The sequence below is a fragment of the Gorilla gorilla genome, chromosome 6 (genome assembly GCF_029281585.2).
Source record: "Gorilla gorilla gorilla isolate KB3781 chromosome 6, NHGRI_mGorGor1-v2.1_pri, whole genome shotgun sequence".
Classification (NCBI taxonomy): Eukaryota; Metazoa; Chordata; class Mammalia; order Primates; family Hominidae; genus Gorilla; species Gorilla gorilla.
Window position 1 is genome coordinate 157,684,082 of NC_073230.2, and position 17,722 is coordinate 157,701,803.

The 17,722-nt window shown below is 40.4% G+C and overlaps 1 protein-coding gene across 5 annotated transcripts in view; it reads left to right on the forward strand.

The window, feature by feature from the left end:
* CUL1 (cullin 1) overlaps nucleotides 1-17,722 on the forward strand; it is a 102,605-nt gene that overhangs the window by 29,046 nt on the left and 55,837 nt on the right. For all 5 annotated transcript variants that reach the window (XM_055392319.1, XM_031012860.3, XM_031012862.2 and 2 more), the window contains exon 2: nucleotides 3,241-3,541. In XM_055392319.1, coding sequence (XP_055248294.1) covers nucleotides 3,402-3,541 — 140 coding nt within the window. In that variant the 5' untranslated portion in view covers nucleotides 3,241-3,401. The remainder of the gene's footprint in view (nucleotides 1-3,240; nucleotides 3,542-17,722) is intronic.

The following is a 17,722-nucleotide window of genomic DNA, read 5'->3' on the forward strand; positions in this document are numbered from 1 at the left end:
ACCTCTAATTGCCAGTGATTATATTTGGCTCTTAAGAACAAATGCTTTTGGTACACAAATGCATAGCACATAAAGTAACATGACGAAACCCCATCTCTACAAAAAAAAAAAAAAAAAAAAAAATTTTTTTTAAATTAGCCAGGCATGGTTGTCCTAACCTGTAGTCCCAGTTACTTGAGAGGCTGAGGTGGGAGGATCACCTGAGCCCAGGGGGTTGAGGCTGCAGTGAGCCGTGATCACGCCACTGCACTCCAGCCTGGGCAACAGAGTGATACCCTATTTAAAAATAAATAAATAAATAAGCATGCTTTATTCCGTCACTGTAGCATTATGAGCGTAGACGATGTCTGTTTACCATTAAGAGTAAATAATGCCTAGGACAGTGCCTGGCATATGGTAGCATCCTACTAAATAGTCGTTAAAACTAAGTAGTCACTAAAATTCTGTGATTTTCGTAAGCCTGTTTAAACACTGCATTGGGGTATGTATACATTTGCAGTGACCAAAATAATACAAAACATGACTAAATGAAACAGCAAGACATAAATTTTAGCCCAAAATCCAATATTTTAAGGAAAAAGTTTAGAAGAAACGAGATAGAATTTTGTAGAGATTCTAAAGAGGGATTTTGAGCAAGTTCAGATGCTTGATGATACTGGTATTTTATTCCTAAATCTTTTTAAGACATAAAGCTTTTCAATTCCTTGATTTATTCCTTCATTTATTTATGTAAAATATGTATTGAGTGGCATGCCAGGCTCTGTATGAGGTTCTCACGAGCCTGTGGGGCTTGCACCCCGGTGAAGTCGGGGAGTTACAGTAAAGAAACAAGTGCAGGTTTATGGCCTGGAGTAAGTGTTAAGAAGGGAAAATCCCATTTAAAGCAAACCTGTACGTCTTCTGGGACTTCCTAGTAAGCCTCTTTTGAAAGTATGACTGGAAGGCAACTTGAAGAAGGGGAGGAACGCTCTAGAACTCTCTAGGCAGAAGCAGAAGCAGTAGCAGATGCAGAGATCCTGTGGTGGGGAAAGGAGACTGGGGTGGCCAGGGGGGACATCTGTGTGGCTGAACCTGAGGGGAGGGAGGGGGAGAGTTGAGGTTTTGTAAGAGGCAAATGAAGAGAGAAAAGGATCTGATAGTGCCATATTAAGGATTTCCCTTCTTCAGACTCTGCCTTGGCTCCCTGTTGCTCTTAGGGTGACAGCCTATTCAGAATTAGGATGACACCGTCTTAGGATGACAGCGATTTTAGACAGCTGACTGCCATGTCAAGAATGATACAAGCAGACACAAGGTATTGGAATCTAGTTTAGACAACTAAAATAGTGGCCCAGGTAAGAGATGGCGAGGATGATTACTAGAGGAGGAAGTGGAGATGAGCTAATGCATTTGAAATGAAGTCCGTAGCAGTTGAATGTGAAAGATGAGGGTTGTGGCATCAGACTCATTCCCAGGTTTCTGACTTGTGGATACATGTGGCATTGCCACTCGCTGACACGGACAACACTGATGGAGAAAGGCATTTGGGGGCCAGAGTAGAACATTTTTTTCAGTTGCTGATAGAAATTATAAGAGAAGGAAAAGGAAAAGGAGTAAAAGAGCATCTAGAGAGGTATGAGAAAGCTCATCCAAGACAGAATTAACTGGACTGTGAGTTTGGGGAATTTAAGTGATTATTTCCCCTTAGGGAAAAATTAAGTGATGGGGAAAGTAGAGTAGGTCCAAACAGTTGATGCTGTCAGATGCACCACCAGTCCAAAACATGGTTATTATTATAAGTGTGCTGTTAACCCTCCCCAAGTAGATGATGAAAGGAAAGCACATGGAAACTACACATAGGAAACATTTCCAGAGTGGTTGCTGAGTTGTTAGATTCTTAAAACTTGAGGGAGTCCTTGTGTTAAATATTTTTATATTCCACATTTGAACATACCAATTTGAATGTAAGACATAAAATACTTTCAGGATCAGGAATGATGTTGTAGATTCATAAAATATTAAGACCCATAGCCCAGAATATAAATAAATATTAGAGAATAGGTTTCAGTGGTTCAGACTTACTCCTTAAGCATGACCTCACAGGGTCCCTAAATGTGCCTTAGATTACACAGAGCTCTGTAATGCCATTGAGGATATAGGATGAGCTGAATTACTTGACAAGGTAACTGGGACATAAGTTTGCAGGCTTTGATAACCTAGCCTCATTGTTCCAGATGTCATTTACTTCCCAATAACATTTGCTTTATGAAACCATTCAAATAATTCAGTGTTTCTTGATTTGCACTAGAAATAACTATTTAAAACCTTTACGTTTTGATGTGACGTACATAGGTAGTCCTTAAATTATGTCTGTGATACTGTGCCTTGAGAAGTATTGGTTTGATACAATATTGAATACCTAAGTTACTTTATTTATGTGTCCAAGATGCTGAAGCATTATATATTGTATTTGTCATTAGCTTCATATACTTGGAAATAATAGCCACTACCATTGTTAAGCATTTACTCTGTGTTAAGTATTTTCTAATACATTATCTTATTTAAACTCTACATATCCATTTGAGGAAAGTAATTGGCCTCCATTTTGCAGACTAGGAAATTAGAGCTTAGAGAGGTTAAGAAACTCACCCAGTAGCACATGTACCTATCTAGTAGATGTGGCACTGAGCTTCAAACTCAGGTCTCTCTGAATTCAGAGTACATTTTGAATCTTGATAATTCTTGCCAGATTCCCTCCTTAAAAAGGGAGTGCCTATTTCCTTTTATTTTCAGCCTCACCAACATTTGCATTCTTGCGGAGTTCTAAGTGAAGAGCTACTAAAAGTCATAGGTAACCCATGAGATTGAATGATTTTTCCTATTTATTAGCTGTTTGTGTTCCTGGGAATTTCCTGAGCATATCCTTTGCCCTTTTTTCTTTGAGTTTGTCTTTCTAATTGTCATCTAGGTCAAGGGATAGATATTTTTGATAACTTCAGAAGGCAAAGGAAGCCAACATAGTTGTGCTTGTGCAAACTTTTACCCAGGTTTTCTCTTAGTGCTAATATCATAATGATTTTGAACTAAAATTCTAAGCGTATTTTTGTACACAGACCATATGGTTAACATGAGTGTGTTTGCACGTAGAAAGAGAAATGGTCTCTAGAGTGGGCCCTGCAGACTGAGTGTTTCTGTCAGTGTGTCTCACCTTATTACAGTACCCCAGAGACAATCCACTGATTCTCTTTATTTCTTCCTCAGGTTTGCCTGCAATGAGATTTCATTCTCTACATTTAAAGGACATCCTTTCTGAGCTGCTGTGAATAAATTTGGAATGGTACTGTATATTTTCATCTAATGGAGAACTAGCTGTACTTTGAATAAGGATTGCTGCACTGGACGACTTTAGAACATCCCTCACAATGTCGTCAACCCGGAGCCAGAACCCCCACGGCCTGAAGCAGATTGGCCTGGACCAGATCTGGGACGACCTCAGAGCCGGCATCCAGCAGGTGTACACACGGCAGAGCATGGCCAAGTCCAGATATATGGAGCTCTACACGTATCCTCCTGCCTAGCGCAGGTTGATTTGCTTAGAGTTTTGATTATTTACTAGTATGACTTATGAATTATTAGAATTTTATATTGTTTTCTCCTCCCAGTTCATCATGTAAAATAATCACAGGGTTCATTTTTAGCCTTAAGTTTTTGAACAGAGTAGAACTGGTTCAATTTTAGTCAAATGCAGCGTTGGGCAGTACAGTTACCACTGGGCACATGTGGCTGTTTACATTTGAAATATTTTAAAGTTCCTTAGGCACACTAGCTGTGTGATTAATAAATAAAACATTTCTGTCATGTAGAAGGTTCCGTTGGGCAATGCTGGTCTAAAGCAAGGTCCTGAGGTTCTCAGCAGATCATTTGTTTTACGTCCATTTGTTTATATATTGTCTATGACTGCCTTGTGTTATGGGAACAGAGTTAAGTAGTTGTGTCAGAAACAGTTTTGTCCATGAAGCCTAAAATATTTACTACCTGCCCTTTTACAGGAAAAGTTCGTTTACCTGATCAAAAGGGATAGAACATCGAGCAAAAGTTTTCCTGTTATGGCCTATTTTTTTGTGTTTTTGAGACAAGGTCTCGCTCTGTCACCCAGGCTGGAGTGCAGTGGTATGATCACAGCTCACCGCAGCCTCAACTGCCTGGGCTCAAGCAATCCTCCCATCTCAGCCTCCCAAGTAGCTGGGACCACAGACACGTGCCACCACACCTGGCCAATTTTTTTTTATTGTTTATAGAGACAGAGTCTTGGTATGTTGCCCAGGCTGTGGCCCTATTTTTTAAAGTACAGTATTTAAAAAGAATTTTATTCCTTTAGTTTTTGGTCCACGATGTGCATGGGGGGCTGTGCTGTGTGCCACAAAGGTGATGAGGGTGGAAAAGATGCGGCTCCCGCTATTTGCGTGGTTGGAGATGCACCAGCTAATTTGGAGGCTTTCTTGATTCCATACAAATATGACATTGAAATTAGAGTTAAGCTCACTCAGGAGAGAGGAGATTGCCACTGTTTCTAGGACTTTAAAGTTGCTGATTCAACAGAGCTTCAGGTTTAAATTTTTAGACTATATCAGTTACTATCAAACTAGTTTTTGTGATATTCCAGTATGTTCTTGCATGTTAATATTTTAGAATCCTAAAAAAAATTTAAGTAGATATAAAACTATGTCGATCTCTGAATTAGCATAAAATGTGTTTGCATATTTATACATGTATATACACTTACATATAGAATACTTTTAAAATAATAGCTTTATTGAGATGTAATTACGTACCATAAAATTCAACCTTTTAAAAAGTATACAATGCAGTGGTTTTTAGTATATTTACAGAGTTTTGCACCTATCACCACCATCTAATTTTAGAACATTTTAATCACCCCAAAACGACACCTTGTACCCATTAGCAGTCACTCCTCATGCCCTCTTCCCCCGAGGCCCTGGCAACTACTCATTTACTTTGTCTCTAGGAATTTGCCCATTCTGTACATTTTGCATACATGGAGTCATATGATCTGTGGGCTGCCTATGTGGCTTCTTTGACTGAGCATGCTTGGAGGCTTCATCCTTGTAGCGCGTATCACTGTGTACGTCATTCCTTTCTATGACTCAGTTGTATAGCTAGTCTACATTTTGTTTGCCCATTGATCAATGATGGACATTTGGGTTATTTCCACCTTTTGACTGTTACTAATACCACTGTAAACATTGTGTGCGAGTTTTTGAGTGGCTCTGTGACTTCTGGTCTCCAGGGTGTGTATGTAGGAGTGGGATTGCAGGGTGCTATGATGGGTAGGTTACTTTTAAAGAAGATAGAGTCTTTGCCAAGTGAGAAGATATTATGCCCCCAACAGGGTTCTGGCTTGCTAGGTATGGCATTTTCTTAATTCTTGTAAGAAAGCTGAAGGTGGTAGTTCCACTGGTGAGGGAAAACACTGGTGGGATTTCTGATGTACGGGAAGCAGGAGAGCACTGCTCTAGAGCCCAAGGAGGTGTCATTGTTGATCTGTGTCTGGAGAATTTCTTTTTAAAATCCACCTTATTGAGATATAATTAATATGCCTTGTAAGTCATGCATTTTTTTTTTTTTTTTTTTTTTTTTTTTTTTTTTTTTTTTTTTTTTTTTTTTGACAGAGTCTCGCTCTGCCACCCAGGCTAAGTGCAGTGTCATGATCTCGGCTCACTGCAACCTCTGTCTCCCAGGCTTAAACGATCCTCCCATCTCAGCCTTCAAGTGGATGGGACCACAGGCACGCACCACCATGCCCGGCTATTTTTTTTTTTTTTTCCTAGAGACTTTCACCAAGTTACCCAGGCTAGTCTCAAACTTCTGGGCTCAAGCATTCCGCCTGGCTTGGCCTTCCAAAGGCTGGGATTACAGGTGTGAGCCACCACGCCCAGCCTTGCGAATTTCTTAATGTGTTCTTTCTTTTTTAAATCAGGTTGGTCCTTTTTCTGATGGGTTATTTTTGCTCATAAGGCGGTGAGACTTTGTATGCTAGCAGAAGTTACCAAATTCTTGTATTCTACAAATAATTAAATTCGTATAATTTGTAGTTGTTTTGGTACCTGCAACTTTAATTTTTTTTAGGACTGCCTCTCAAATTGGGTAGTTTTTTTTTCCAGTTTTGTCTGAGAAATAATAGCTCCATATATTTACAAAAAATTGGAGAATCTAAACCAAGTCTAAAATATCTTTCTTTAATTCTTTAGACATTATAATGAAATAATGGCTACAGTTTGAGTCCTGCATGTCAGGCTTTGTGCTTGGAACCATCCACACCTCATTAAGCCTATCTCACCGCGGGCTGGTGGTAGTCACCTTCCTCTGTGGATAAGCTCCAGGAACCTGGTTGTATAGCAGCCAGTGGTGGTGGTGAGGCGGGTCTTAAGGTTCTCAGCAGTCTGAATGTAGAATTGCCTTTAGACACTCTATGTAGTCTTCAGCTACTGTATTTGAATGGATCACATTTCTCAGAGTATTACATTTCTATATTTTCTTTGAGAAGTTGTGAAGAAGTATTTTGATTAACTCTTCAGTATATTAGGATAGAAGTCAAACAGAGTGTATACTTATGTTTATTAATTGTTGAAAATCATAAAATATAATTTTACCCCCTAACTCTTCACATATCTTTTCAGCATCATTGTGAGAACTGAAAGAATTTTGAGTCATCTTGTCATGTTTTTGTAGAGCCATCTTCACTTAAAGCCATTTACGCATAGTACTCTTTGAAATTGCGTATATGTTGCCATTATTGCTGTTTTATTCCAGCCCAGGTTGCATAACAGAGCAGTTTTTCAGAAGTTTTCTCTTACTGGTGTATATTTGGTCATTTTAAAATAATCTCCTAAAGGTTTGCTCGCTGTGACATCTAATACTTGCAGTTGTAAGGTTGTGTTTCAGGGAAGGAGGTGCTTTGGACTGGGGAAGAAGGAGCTGGCAGTGCCTCTCACTGTTCTAGTATCACTCTGCAAAATTAGACATGCCTCGTCAGCAGTTGGCAAAGGAAGTGGGTTAGAAAGGAAAACTGGTTGAGAGAAAAAGGAGGGATTCTTTTCCTTCCCATAACTCTGGCTAGTAGTTAACAGCTAGATTTTTACCCATTGTGTATCCTGGAGGAGAAAATTGAGTGTTTTTTTTAGAAAAAGCAACTACTTCTTGCTGTAAAACAAATATTCTTGGAGGCTTTAGGAACCTGTGACATTTGTGGTTGCTGTAGCAGAGAGGTGGGTTATTATACAGCATAAATATTTATCTTGACTTTTCAACTCAAAATGGTGAAAGAAGGGAATTTTGGAAAAGCCAAAAAAAAAAAGAAAAGAAAAGAAAATGACCAGAGCATCTGCAGACAGAAAGATCCACTTTAGTTAACTTGGTTTTCAGCCGTTTCTCAGACTTGGTTTTTCTCCTAAAGTTTTAGCCTTGAGCCATCACTCTTCACTGTGAGTCTGTCTGTTAAGCGCTTCCAACTATTCACTTCTAGTTTTCTATGATGTCTTACATGTGTATAGTTACCATGCAGCAACTGTGTGTGTGTGTGTGTGTGTGTGTGTGTGTGTGTGTGTTTGTGTGTGTGAGACAGAGTCTCACTCTGTCAACCCAGGCTGCAGTGCAGTCGTGGGTTCATGGCTCACTACAGCCTTGAGCTGGGGTCAGGTGATCACCCCGCCTCAGCCTCCAAGTAGCTGGGACCACAGGTGCACACCACTGCATCTGTCTAATTTTTGTATTTTTTGTAGATACAGGGTTTCACCATGTTGCCCAGGCTGGTCTCAAACTCCTCAACTCAAGTTATCCGCCCACCTGGGCCTCCCAAAATGCTGGGGTGACAGGTATGAACCACCGCACCTGGCCTGTTTTTCTTGTGCAATAAAATACATAGAGTAAAATTCTGTGCATGTGGGTAAATAATACCAGGTTTCTTTCCTTTTGAATTTGAAATAGGTATTGGCATTTCTTATTCAATTTATTGACACCGCTATATTTCAGGTGTTGTGCTTAGGTTGGAACACAAACATGGGTCCTGGCTAGAGGAGAGGTATTTAAGGGGATGCAGTGAAGTATGAGAGTCCGGCCTAGCTCGTGCAGGTGTCAGGTCACCTGTTGGAGGTTTCTGTTCATTGTTCTGGGCTCCAGACCTACCTGTGTCTTGTTTCCAGGTCAGGTACCTCAGATTCATAATTTTATCTTCCCTTGGAATCAGTTTAAACTTTCATGTTGATGTCTTTTTTTTCTCTCTACCTGAATAAATGTTCATGAACTTTGACGTTTCTATTTGTCTTCCTGTACATTGCTGTGGCCTGAATCAGTTTGTTCTGTTCCTTAGCCTGTTTTTTCCAGTCTTCTTTTCCCCCACTAGCACCGTAAGAATCTCATTCATATTTGACAATGAGATTGGTTGATTTGAGAATCATTCATTCATATTTGAGAATGAGAATGAGATTGGTCTTGGTTGCTCTCAGTAAGTCATAACATAAGCACATTCAGAATTCACATTTAATTGTCTATTTTGACGTTTAGTGATAAGGTTCGTGATTGCTGGGGGTCGGGGCACTTTTTCACCTGAGTCAATCTGCTGAGCCCTTGGAGCCTGCGGCTGTGCTTTGCAGGGACACCGTGCCAGGACACGCTGGTCCCTGCTGCAGCTCTGCACCTGCCAGTTGAGCAGTCCCGTCTTGGCTGCCGCCACCACTCTTTTCAGGTCCACACTCTGACCATCGCCTTCCCTTCCATAGGAGCTGCACTGCAGGGGAGTGCTCAGGTGGCAGCCTTCCTGCTTCGCCTGCTCACTGCAAAATTCTCTCCTTTATAGAAAACCAAAATTTCAAAGAACAGCAGATCACACAGAAGGAATAACAAATTGTCTTCAAAGTAGATTAATGATGATCCATGTCTGTTTTAGAATAACCATCCATCCCAACAGATGTGTTTGGACACTTTTCATCTTGCACTCTTAATTTAGGAGTCTTACATTAATCTGATTCTGCTCACCTAATGAGCATGGCTTACATCAAATGAACCTAAACATAAAAAGTTTTCATATTTTTCAGATGTAATCTATCCTTATGTGTGTGTGTGTATATATATGCTTATCCATACTTTTAGCATAAGTCTGTAAAAGGACGTACTGGTTCACAGAAGAAATGCAAATAGTAAGCATATGGAAAAATGTTCAACCTTATAACTGTTAAATGAAGAATTAGGCCAGCCATGCTCACGCCTTTAACTCCCGGAATTTGGGAGGCCAGGGCAGGTGGATCACTTGAGCTCAGGAGTTTGAGACCAGTCTGGGCAACATAGCAAAACCTTGTCTTTAAAAAAAAAAAAAAAAAAAAAGCCAGGTGTGGTAGTGCATGCCTGTAGTCCCAACTACTCAGGAGGCTGAGGCAGGAGAAACACTTGCGCCTGAGAGGTCGAGGCTGCAGTGAGTCATGATCGCACCACTGCACTCCAGCCTGGGCAACACAGTGAGATGCTGTTTTTACCTATCAGGTTGACAAACATTGTTAAGAAATGACTATTACAGCCAGTGTTGGCAAGGAGACCAAGCTGTACAGTGCAGGCAGAAATGTTAGTTTGCTGTGATCTTTCTGGAGGCAAATTTAGAGATATATTTTTTTGTTTTGAGATAGAGTCTTGCCCTTTCACCTAGGCTGGAGTGCAATGGCACAATCATAGCTCAGTGCAGCCTCCAACTCCTGGACTCAAGTGATTCCATCCCCCACCCCACCTCAACCTCCTGAGTAGCTGGGACTGCAGGCGCATACCACCACACCTAATTTTTTATTTTTTGCAGACATGGAGTCTTGCTGTGTTGCCCAGGCTGGTCTTGAACTCCTGGCTTCAAGCAATCCTCCCACCTTGGCCTCCTAAAGTTGTGGGGTTATAGGCATGAACCACACAAGCCTGGCCTTTCTAGAGACATAAAAATGTACTGTGGCCCAGCAATTTATTTTTTAAACTTTATCCTAAGGAAATAGTTGTATTCAAAATTGCATGTGCAAGGCTCTTCAGCATATTTTAATAATAGGAAACAATGGAAAACAACCTCAGTCTTCAATATTAAGGATAACTATAAACTGCTATTAAAAACACAATGAAGACTATTGACATGGAATAATGTTCATAATATATTGCTGTGGGAAAGCAGGATATGAAGTGGTATGTGAATTGTGAACCATCAGCACGTGCTCCTGCTTTTGAAAAAGTTTGTGTACACCATATGGAAAGGAACTGTCCCTTATAAGGTGGTGGACTTCTATATGAGTTTTTAAAAATTGCTCTTCTTTGCCTTCTAGATTTTCATATAGAGCATGCATTTAAAAGTGCAGTTTATTAGTTTGCCTTTTGCAAATGTTAAGCCTAGTTTGCAAAGTTCTTGCTATCTTTTACTACTGACCTGGTACTATTAAAATCATTCTTAGGATTGAGAAATTGTATATCTGTCTTAAAGTAAGACCCTGTAGAAATTATGAGATCGTGTACTTGTCACAAGTGATTTTTTTTTTTTGGTGGGGTAGGCGGTTAGTATAAATATGGCATGTTCTTCAGCTATTTTTCAAAGTTTGATTCACGGTATATATACTCAGAGTACTTTGAACATTATGTAACACATTTTTTAGTTCATTATAATCAATTGCAATTAGTTTTTGCTTTTGAAGTATGCTATTAGATGTGAATTTATTTGCTTTGTATGGGATATTTCTTTTCAGAAATGCACGTACCCACAGACTGGACAGGACTTTATTCTTTTATAACTACAGACGGATTATACAGGATAGTATGTGAGCCTGCTGTCCTGCCATTTGGTACAGGTTAACTTGTTAATGTGTGAAGATAGGAAGTACTATATATGTGTGTGTATATATATATTTATTTATTTATTTATTTTCAGAGGGCGCCTCGCTCTGTTGCCCAGGCTGGAGTGCAGCGGTGCAATCTTGGCTCATTGCAACCTCCGCCTCCTGGGTTCAAGCGATTCTCATACCTCAGCCTCCTGAGGGGCTGGTATTACAGGTGCGCACCACCATGCCCAGCTAATTTTTGTATTTTTAGTAGAGACGGGGTTTCGTGTTAGCCAGGCTGGTCTTGAGCTCCTGACCTCAAGCAATCTGTTCACCTCGGCCTCCCAAAGTGCTGGGATTACAGGGGTGAGCCACCACACCCAGCCTAGGAAGTACTGTATTTTTAATAAAACTTTTAGTGCAGAGTCTTTCCATGTGATTTTAATAGAAGTTACTTGTTTAAATTTCCACTTCTTAAGTCGCATTTGGGAAACAAGTGGTAGTAGGAAGTGATTCTGTTCTGTTTAGTTTTGCTTCTTTGATTGAATTGGCTTTTCTTTTAGCTAATGAGAATGGTTGGAGTTTGGCAATAACTAAAAGTCAAGAATTGATTCCCCAGGTGTGTTCACTTCAGAAATAAGGCATGGTGCTGTGGGTAACAGAGACATATGAGAATACTGGCTCCGTCACCCTGCTGCTCACTTTATATTACGTTAGTAGTAGATGCTGAACTCCGGGAAGGCAGTCTGTTGTTGGTGAGGCCTAAGTCACACACACGGTACCTGGCACTGGGCAGGTGCCCAGAGGGTGTCTGCTTGCTGAAAGGTGATATGAAGCTTTGCATCTGATAGGACCCTTTCACAGTGACTTGCCCCTGCCCATCAGTACAGAAGCATGCCTTGGCAGACAACGTTTCTAGGATGACAGAAGAGTTGTAGGACCTATTTTGGAGGCTGAACCAGGCTTGGCTCTTGAACATAAACCCCTGTACCACCTTACACCATTTCCCCACCTGCCTGCGGAGGAGGCCCCAGATACCTGCTTACATTCTCACCTGCTTTCTGGCCAAAGAAGCTTTCAGAGGACCTTCAGCAAAGAACCTCAGAGTTTTAAAAGTCAAATGTATGAGTTTGTTAGAGTCTATGGCTGCCTTAGTATAAAATACCTAATCTATTGTCTGCTGAATGAAACTTCTATTTTATTGCCTTGTAGATTTTTAATTTTTTATCTCTGATGTTTTTGCTTTTTCTTATTTCATCTTAATTCCTATATTTAACTTGTCCTCATACTGTTTTAATTTTTTTTCTCTTTAAGAATAACTTTAGATGTGACCATTTTTCTCCTGAAGATTAGTCATAGTTCGTTTTTCTACTCTTCTAAAGTAAATGATTTATGAACACTTAATTTGTGTGCATGTTGGGGCAACAGGTGGTGAGTGTGGCGTTGTGGGGGGCAGCGGGTTCAGGGAGCAGCAGGAGCCCAGGCATAGAGAGCAGCGGGGAGGCTCCGGCCCTGTCCTTTCACACAGGCGCCCTTCAGGGCTCATTCTTCAGGAAAATGGCACACCTCATAATTCAGGAATACATCCGTTTCACAGTCCTTCCTTAAACATGGGGAATTCTCCCCTTCCAGATAATACACTTGAATTATCCCAATAGCGCTTTTTCCTCAAGTCTCATACCAGTGAGGTGTGAGGAGGGGCTGGTGGCCTGGACAGATCTCCCTCAGGCAGCTTCTGATCACATGAAGAGCCTGCTCATTCCGTTTCTGATAACATTTCTCCATATAGTTCAGTTGATTTAAAGCTGAGATAAAAATACTGTGAAGCTAAGACTGTGTGTCATCAGAGCTATATAAGATCTGCTTTCACTCCTGCCTCTGCTGACTCAGCCTGGATTCAAAGCACAGTTGATCCTGTTCTTTAGGCGAAGGTGCCCTAAACCGGGGGCACCTCTCGGGCTGCCATGTAAACTTCGTGTCCATTGAGCACCTGTTTATATGCTCGTTGACCATTCGTATGTCATCTTTTGTAAAGTGTCCAAGTCTTTCGCCTCCTGTTTTTTCCATTTTTGGGGTATTTTGCTTTTTGTTAGTTTTAGTTCTTTATATGTATGTCAAGGATACCAGTGTTTTGTCAGATATATTTTGCTAATATTTTCTTCAAGTCTGGGGCTTGCTAATCATTTTCTTAATGGTGTCTTTGGGTGAGCAAATGTTTACTTTGGGGAAACCTAACTTATTGGTTTTATTTTATTTTTGCAGTTATTGCCTCTGTGACACAAGAAACCTTTGCCTAGATCTCAACTATATTTTGTGTTTTCCTCATAAGACTTTATGGTTTGGGCATTTACTTTTAGACCTGTGATCCACCTGGAGTTAACTTTTGTATATGGTGTACAGTAAGGCTTAAGGTTAAATTTCCCCTGTGTGGATCCAATTATTCCAGTGTCATTTGTTGAAAAAAACTTTTCCTCAATGGGCTGTCAACTTCTTGTCAATTTCTACCCCAAAAGTTGATTGATTGGAATGGTATTGAATTTTTTTAATGGCTTTTTTTTTTTTAGACAGTTTTGCTGTTTTTGCCCAGGCCGGAGTGCAGTGGCGCAACCTTGGCTTACTGCAACCTCCACCTCGCAGGTTCAAGTGATTCTCCTGCCTCAGCCTCCTGAGTAGCAGGGATTACAGACGCACACCACCACGCCTAGCTAATTTTTTTGTATTTTTAACAGAGACAGGATTTCGCCATTGTGCCCGGCCTTAATGGCTTTGAGATCTAATTCACATAGCATACAATGCGCTCATTTAAAGTGTACATTTCAATAGTTTCTGGTATATTCACAGATAATGTTCAACTGTCACATTTAATTTTAGAAGATTTTCATCATCTCAAAAAGAAACCCTGTGCCCTTTAGTTGTCACTTCCTTCTTACCCCTACCTTCTACTAATGTACTTTGTCTCTATAAATTCACCTATTCTGAACATTTTGTATACATGTAACTATATGATATGTGGTGTTATGGACTTAATTGTGCCCCTCCTCCATTCATATCTTGAAGCCCTAACCCCCAGTATATTTGGATGGTATTTGGAGGTAAGGCTGTTTGGGGGAATAATTAAGGTTAAATAAAATCGTGAGGGTGGGGCCTTACCCTGATAGGATTGGTGTCCTTATAAGAAGAGGAAGAGACACCAGAGAGCTCTCTCTCCACATACACAGAGGAAAGGCCATGTGAGGACACAGCGAGAAGGTGGCCGTCTGCAACCCTGGAAGAGAGCCCTCACCAGAAACCAACCCTGACAGTACCTTGAGCTCGGACCTCTAGTCTCCAGAACTGTGAGAAAATAAATTCCTGTTGTTTAAGCCATCTTGTCTGGTATTTTGTTATGGCAGCCTAAGCCAACTAATACATGTGGTCTTTTGTGACTGGCTTTCTTCCATTTAGTATGTTTTCTAACTTCATCCATGTTGTAGCATATGTCAGTACTTCATTTTTATGGTAAAATAGGATTCCATTCTGTGGATATACCACATTTTGTTTATCCATTCATCAGGTGATGGACAATTGGGTTATTTCCAACTTTTACTATTACGAATACTGCTGCTGTAAATATTTGTGTACAGGTTTCTATGTAGACATACGTTTTCATTTTTCTTAGATGCCTACAAGTGTTATTTCTGGGTCAGATGGTAACTGTGTGTTTAACCATTTGCAGAACTGCCAAATTATTTTCCAAAGTGGCTGCATTATATTACTTTCCCACCAGCAGTGTATGAGGGTTCCAGTTTCTCCACATTCTGGCCAACACTTGTTGTGTTGTGTTGTATTTATTTATTTAGTTATTTACTTATTTTGAGACAGAGTCTTGCTGTCATTCAGGATGGAGTGCATGGCGAGATCTCAGCTCACTGCAACCTCCTCCTCTTAGGTTCAAGCGATTCTCCTGCCTCAGCCTCCTGAGTAGCTGGAACCGCAGGTGCGCACCACCATGCCCAGCTAATTTTGGTGTTTGTAGTAGAGACAGGGTTTCATCACGTTGGCGAGGCTGGTCTCGAACTCCTGGCCTCAAGTGATTCTCCTGCCTCAGCCCCCCAAAGTGCTGGGATTGCGGGCATGAGCCACCACATCCGGCTCAACACTTGTTATTTTCTGACTTTTTGATTCTAGCCATCCTAGTGGGAATGAAGTAGTATCTCATTGTGGTTTTGATGTTCACCCTTATTGAAAATCAGGTCCACAGATTCATGAGTTTATTACTGTCATTTTGTAGTGAGTTTTGAAATTGTGATGTTTGAGTCCTCCAATGTTGTTCTTTTTGTAGATTATTTTGGCTCTTTTGAGTCTCTTGAAATTCTATATGTATTTTGGAATCAGCTTGTTAACTTCCTACAATGAAGCCAACTGGGATTCTGATAGGGATTACATTGAATCTTTGGATCAATCTGGGGAGTATATTAGTGTGTTCTCATACAGCTAATAAAGATATACCCGAGACTGGGTAATTTATAAAGGAAAGAGGTTTAACGGACTCACAGTTCCACGTGGCTGGGGAGGCCTCACAATCGTGGTAGAAGGCAAAGGAGAAGCAAAGTCATGTCTTACATGGCAGTAGGCAAGAGAGCTTATGCAGGGAAACTCCCATTTATAAAACCATCAGATTCTATGAGACTTATTCACTACCACGAGAACACTATCGGGGAAACTGCTTTCATGATTCGGTTATCTCCACCTGACCTTGCCCTTGACACATGGGGATTATTACAGTTCAAGGTGCTATTTGGGCAGGGACACAGCCAAACCATGTCAGGGAGTATTGCCATTTTAATTAATAATTCTTAAATCTTTCTACCTTTTCTGGGTTTTTTTTTTTTTTTTTTGAGTTGGAGTCTCACTCACTCTGTCGCCCAGGCTGGAGTGCAGTGCATGTTCTTGGCTCACTGCAGTCACTGCCTCCCGGGTTCAAGCGATTCTCCTGCCTCAGCCTCCTGAGTAGCTGGGATTACAGACATGCACCACCATGCCCAGCTAATTTTTGTATTTTTAGTAGAGACTGGGTGTTTGACCATGTTGGCCAGGCTAGTCTCAAACTCCTGACCTCAAGTGATCCACCTCCCTCAGCCTCCCAAAGTGCTGGGATTACAGGCATCAGCCATCATGCCCAACTCTTTCTACCTTTTCTGATATAAGTATTTGAAACTATAAATTTCCTTGTAAGGATTTTTAGCCTTATTCCGCAAATTTTGATATGTTGTATCTTCATTATCATTTAATTCAAAACACTTTATTTGACCTTTGAATTATATAGAAAGATATTGTTTAGAAATATTGGATTTTCCCGGGTAGCCTATTGTTACTAATTCCTAGTTATAATTCCATTTTGATCAGAGAACACACTGTATAATTTCAGTCCTTTTAAATGTATTGAAACATGTTCAGTGGCCCAGAAAATAGCCTATCTTGGTGAATGTGCCATGTACTCTTGAAAAGAATGTGGGTTCTGCAGCTGTTGGCTGTAGATGGTAATGTGCTGGAGCTGGATCAGATCAGCTTGCGGGAGATGATTGTGCCCATCTCTCCCCATCTCCCTGTGTGATATTGTCCTGTTGGTAGCTTGCATCTGCCATGGTGGGAACCTTATACAATAGACATCTATGGAGGCAACAAATCAGAGCTTTTCTTTTTTTCTTTTCTCCCTGCTCAGAGAGCCAATTTACCAGTATACCACTGGGTGTAGAATGTTACAACTGCCCATACAGATCATCCAAGTTGTGATTGATATTTTTCCTGTGGTCTAGTTGCTGAGAGGAATGTTGAATCTTATCCTATGATTGTGAAATTGTCTCCTTTACCCTTTAATTCTGTCAAATTTTCATATATTTTAAGCCAGGTGTGGTGGCTCACATCTGTAATCCCAGCACATTGGGAGGCCAAGGCGGGCAGATCGCCTGATGCCAGGAGTTCAAGACCAGCCTGGCCAACATGATGAAACCCTGTCTCTACTAAAAATACAAAAATTAGCCGGTCGTGGTGGTGGGCGCCCGTAGTTACTCTGGAGGCTGAGGCAGGAGAATCGCTTGAACCTGGGAGGTGGAGGTTTCAGTGAGCCGAGATCGCACCACTGCACTCCAGCCTAGGTGACAGAGCAAGACTCCATCTCAAAAAACAAATTTTTTTTCGTATATTTTGAAACTCTGTTGTTAGACAAAAATACATTTGCGAATATGTCTTTTAAGTACATTTATTATGAAATGTGTCCCTTTTTATCCCTGGTAGTAATTTGTTGCCTGATAGTTATTAGCTTCTTTAGCCTCTTTCTGTGCTTAATGTTTGCATGATAATCTTTTTCCATCCATTTGCTTTCAACTTATCTGTATTTTTATATTTAAATTGTGTCCCTCATATCAACATATAGAGCGGTCTTGCTGCTTTGCCCCTTCTGACCATCTCTGTCTTTTAATTGTAGTTTTAGCCCATTAACATTTGTTATAATTATTAATAGATTAATTTTAGGCCTACCATTTTGTTTTTTTCTCCCCTTAAACATTTTCTTTGTTATTGCTTTCCACCCTTCTTTAGGATTATTTGAAATTTTTTTATAGTTCCTTTTTAATATATTTGTTGGTTGTTTCTACAGAGTGTGTGTGTGTGTGTGTGTGTGAAAGAGAGAAGAAGGAATAAAGAGATTGCTCTAAGGATATAATACACATTTTTCTTAACATTCCACTTAGAGTTAAGATTGTATGACATCATAGAAAATGTAGAGGAATTGTGGTTATATAGTTCCATTTACTGCTCCTGTCGCTCTCCTTTATGTTACCTCTACATATGTTTTTAAACCCACAAGACGATATTATAAATTTTTGTTTTAAACCATCCTTTGTATTTTAAAGAATTAAGAA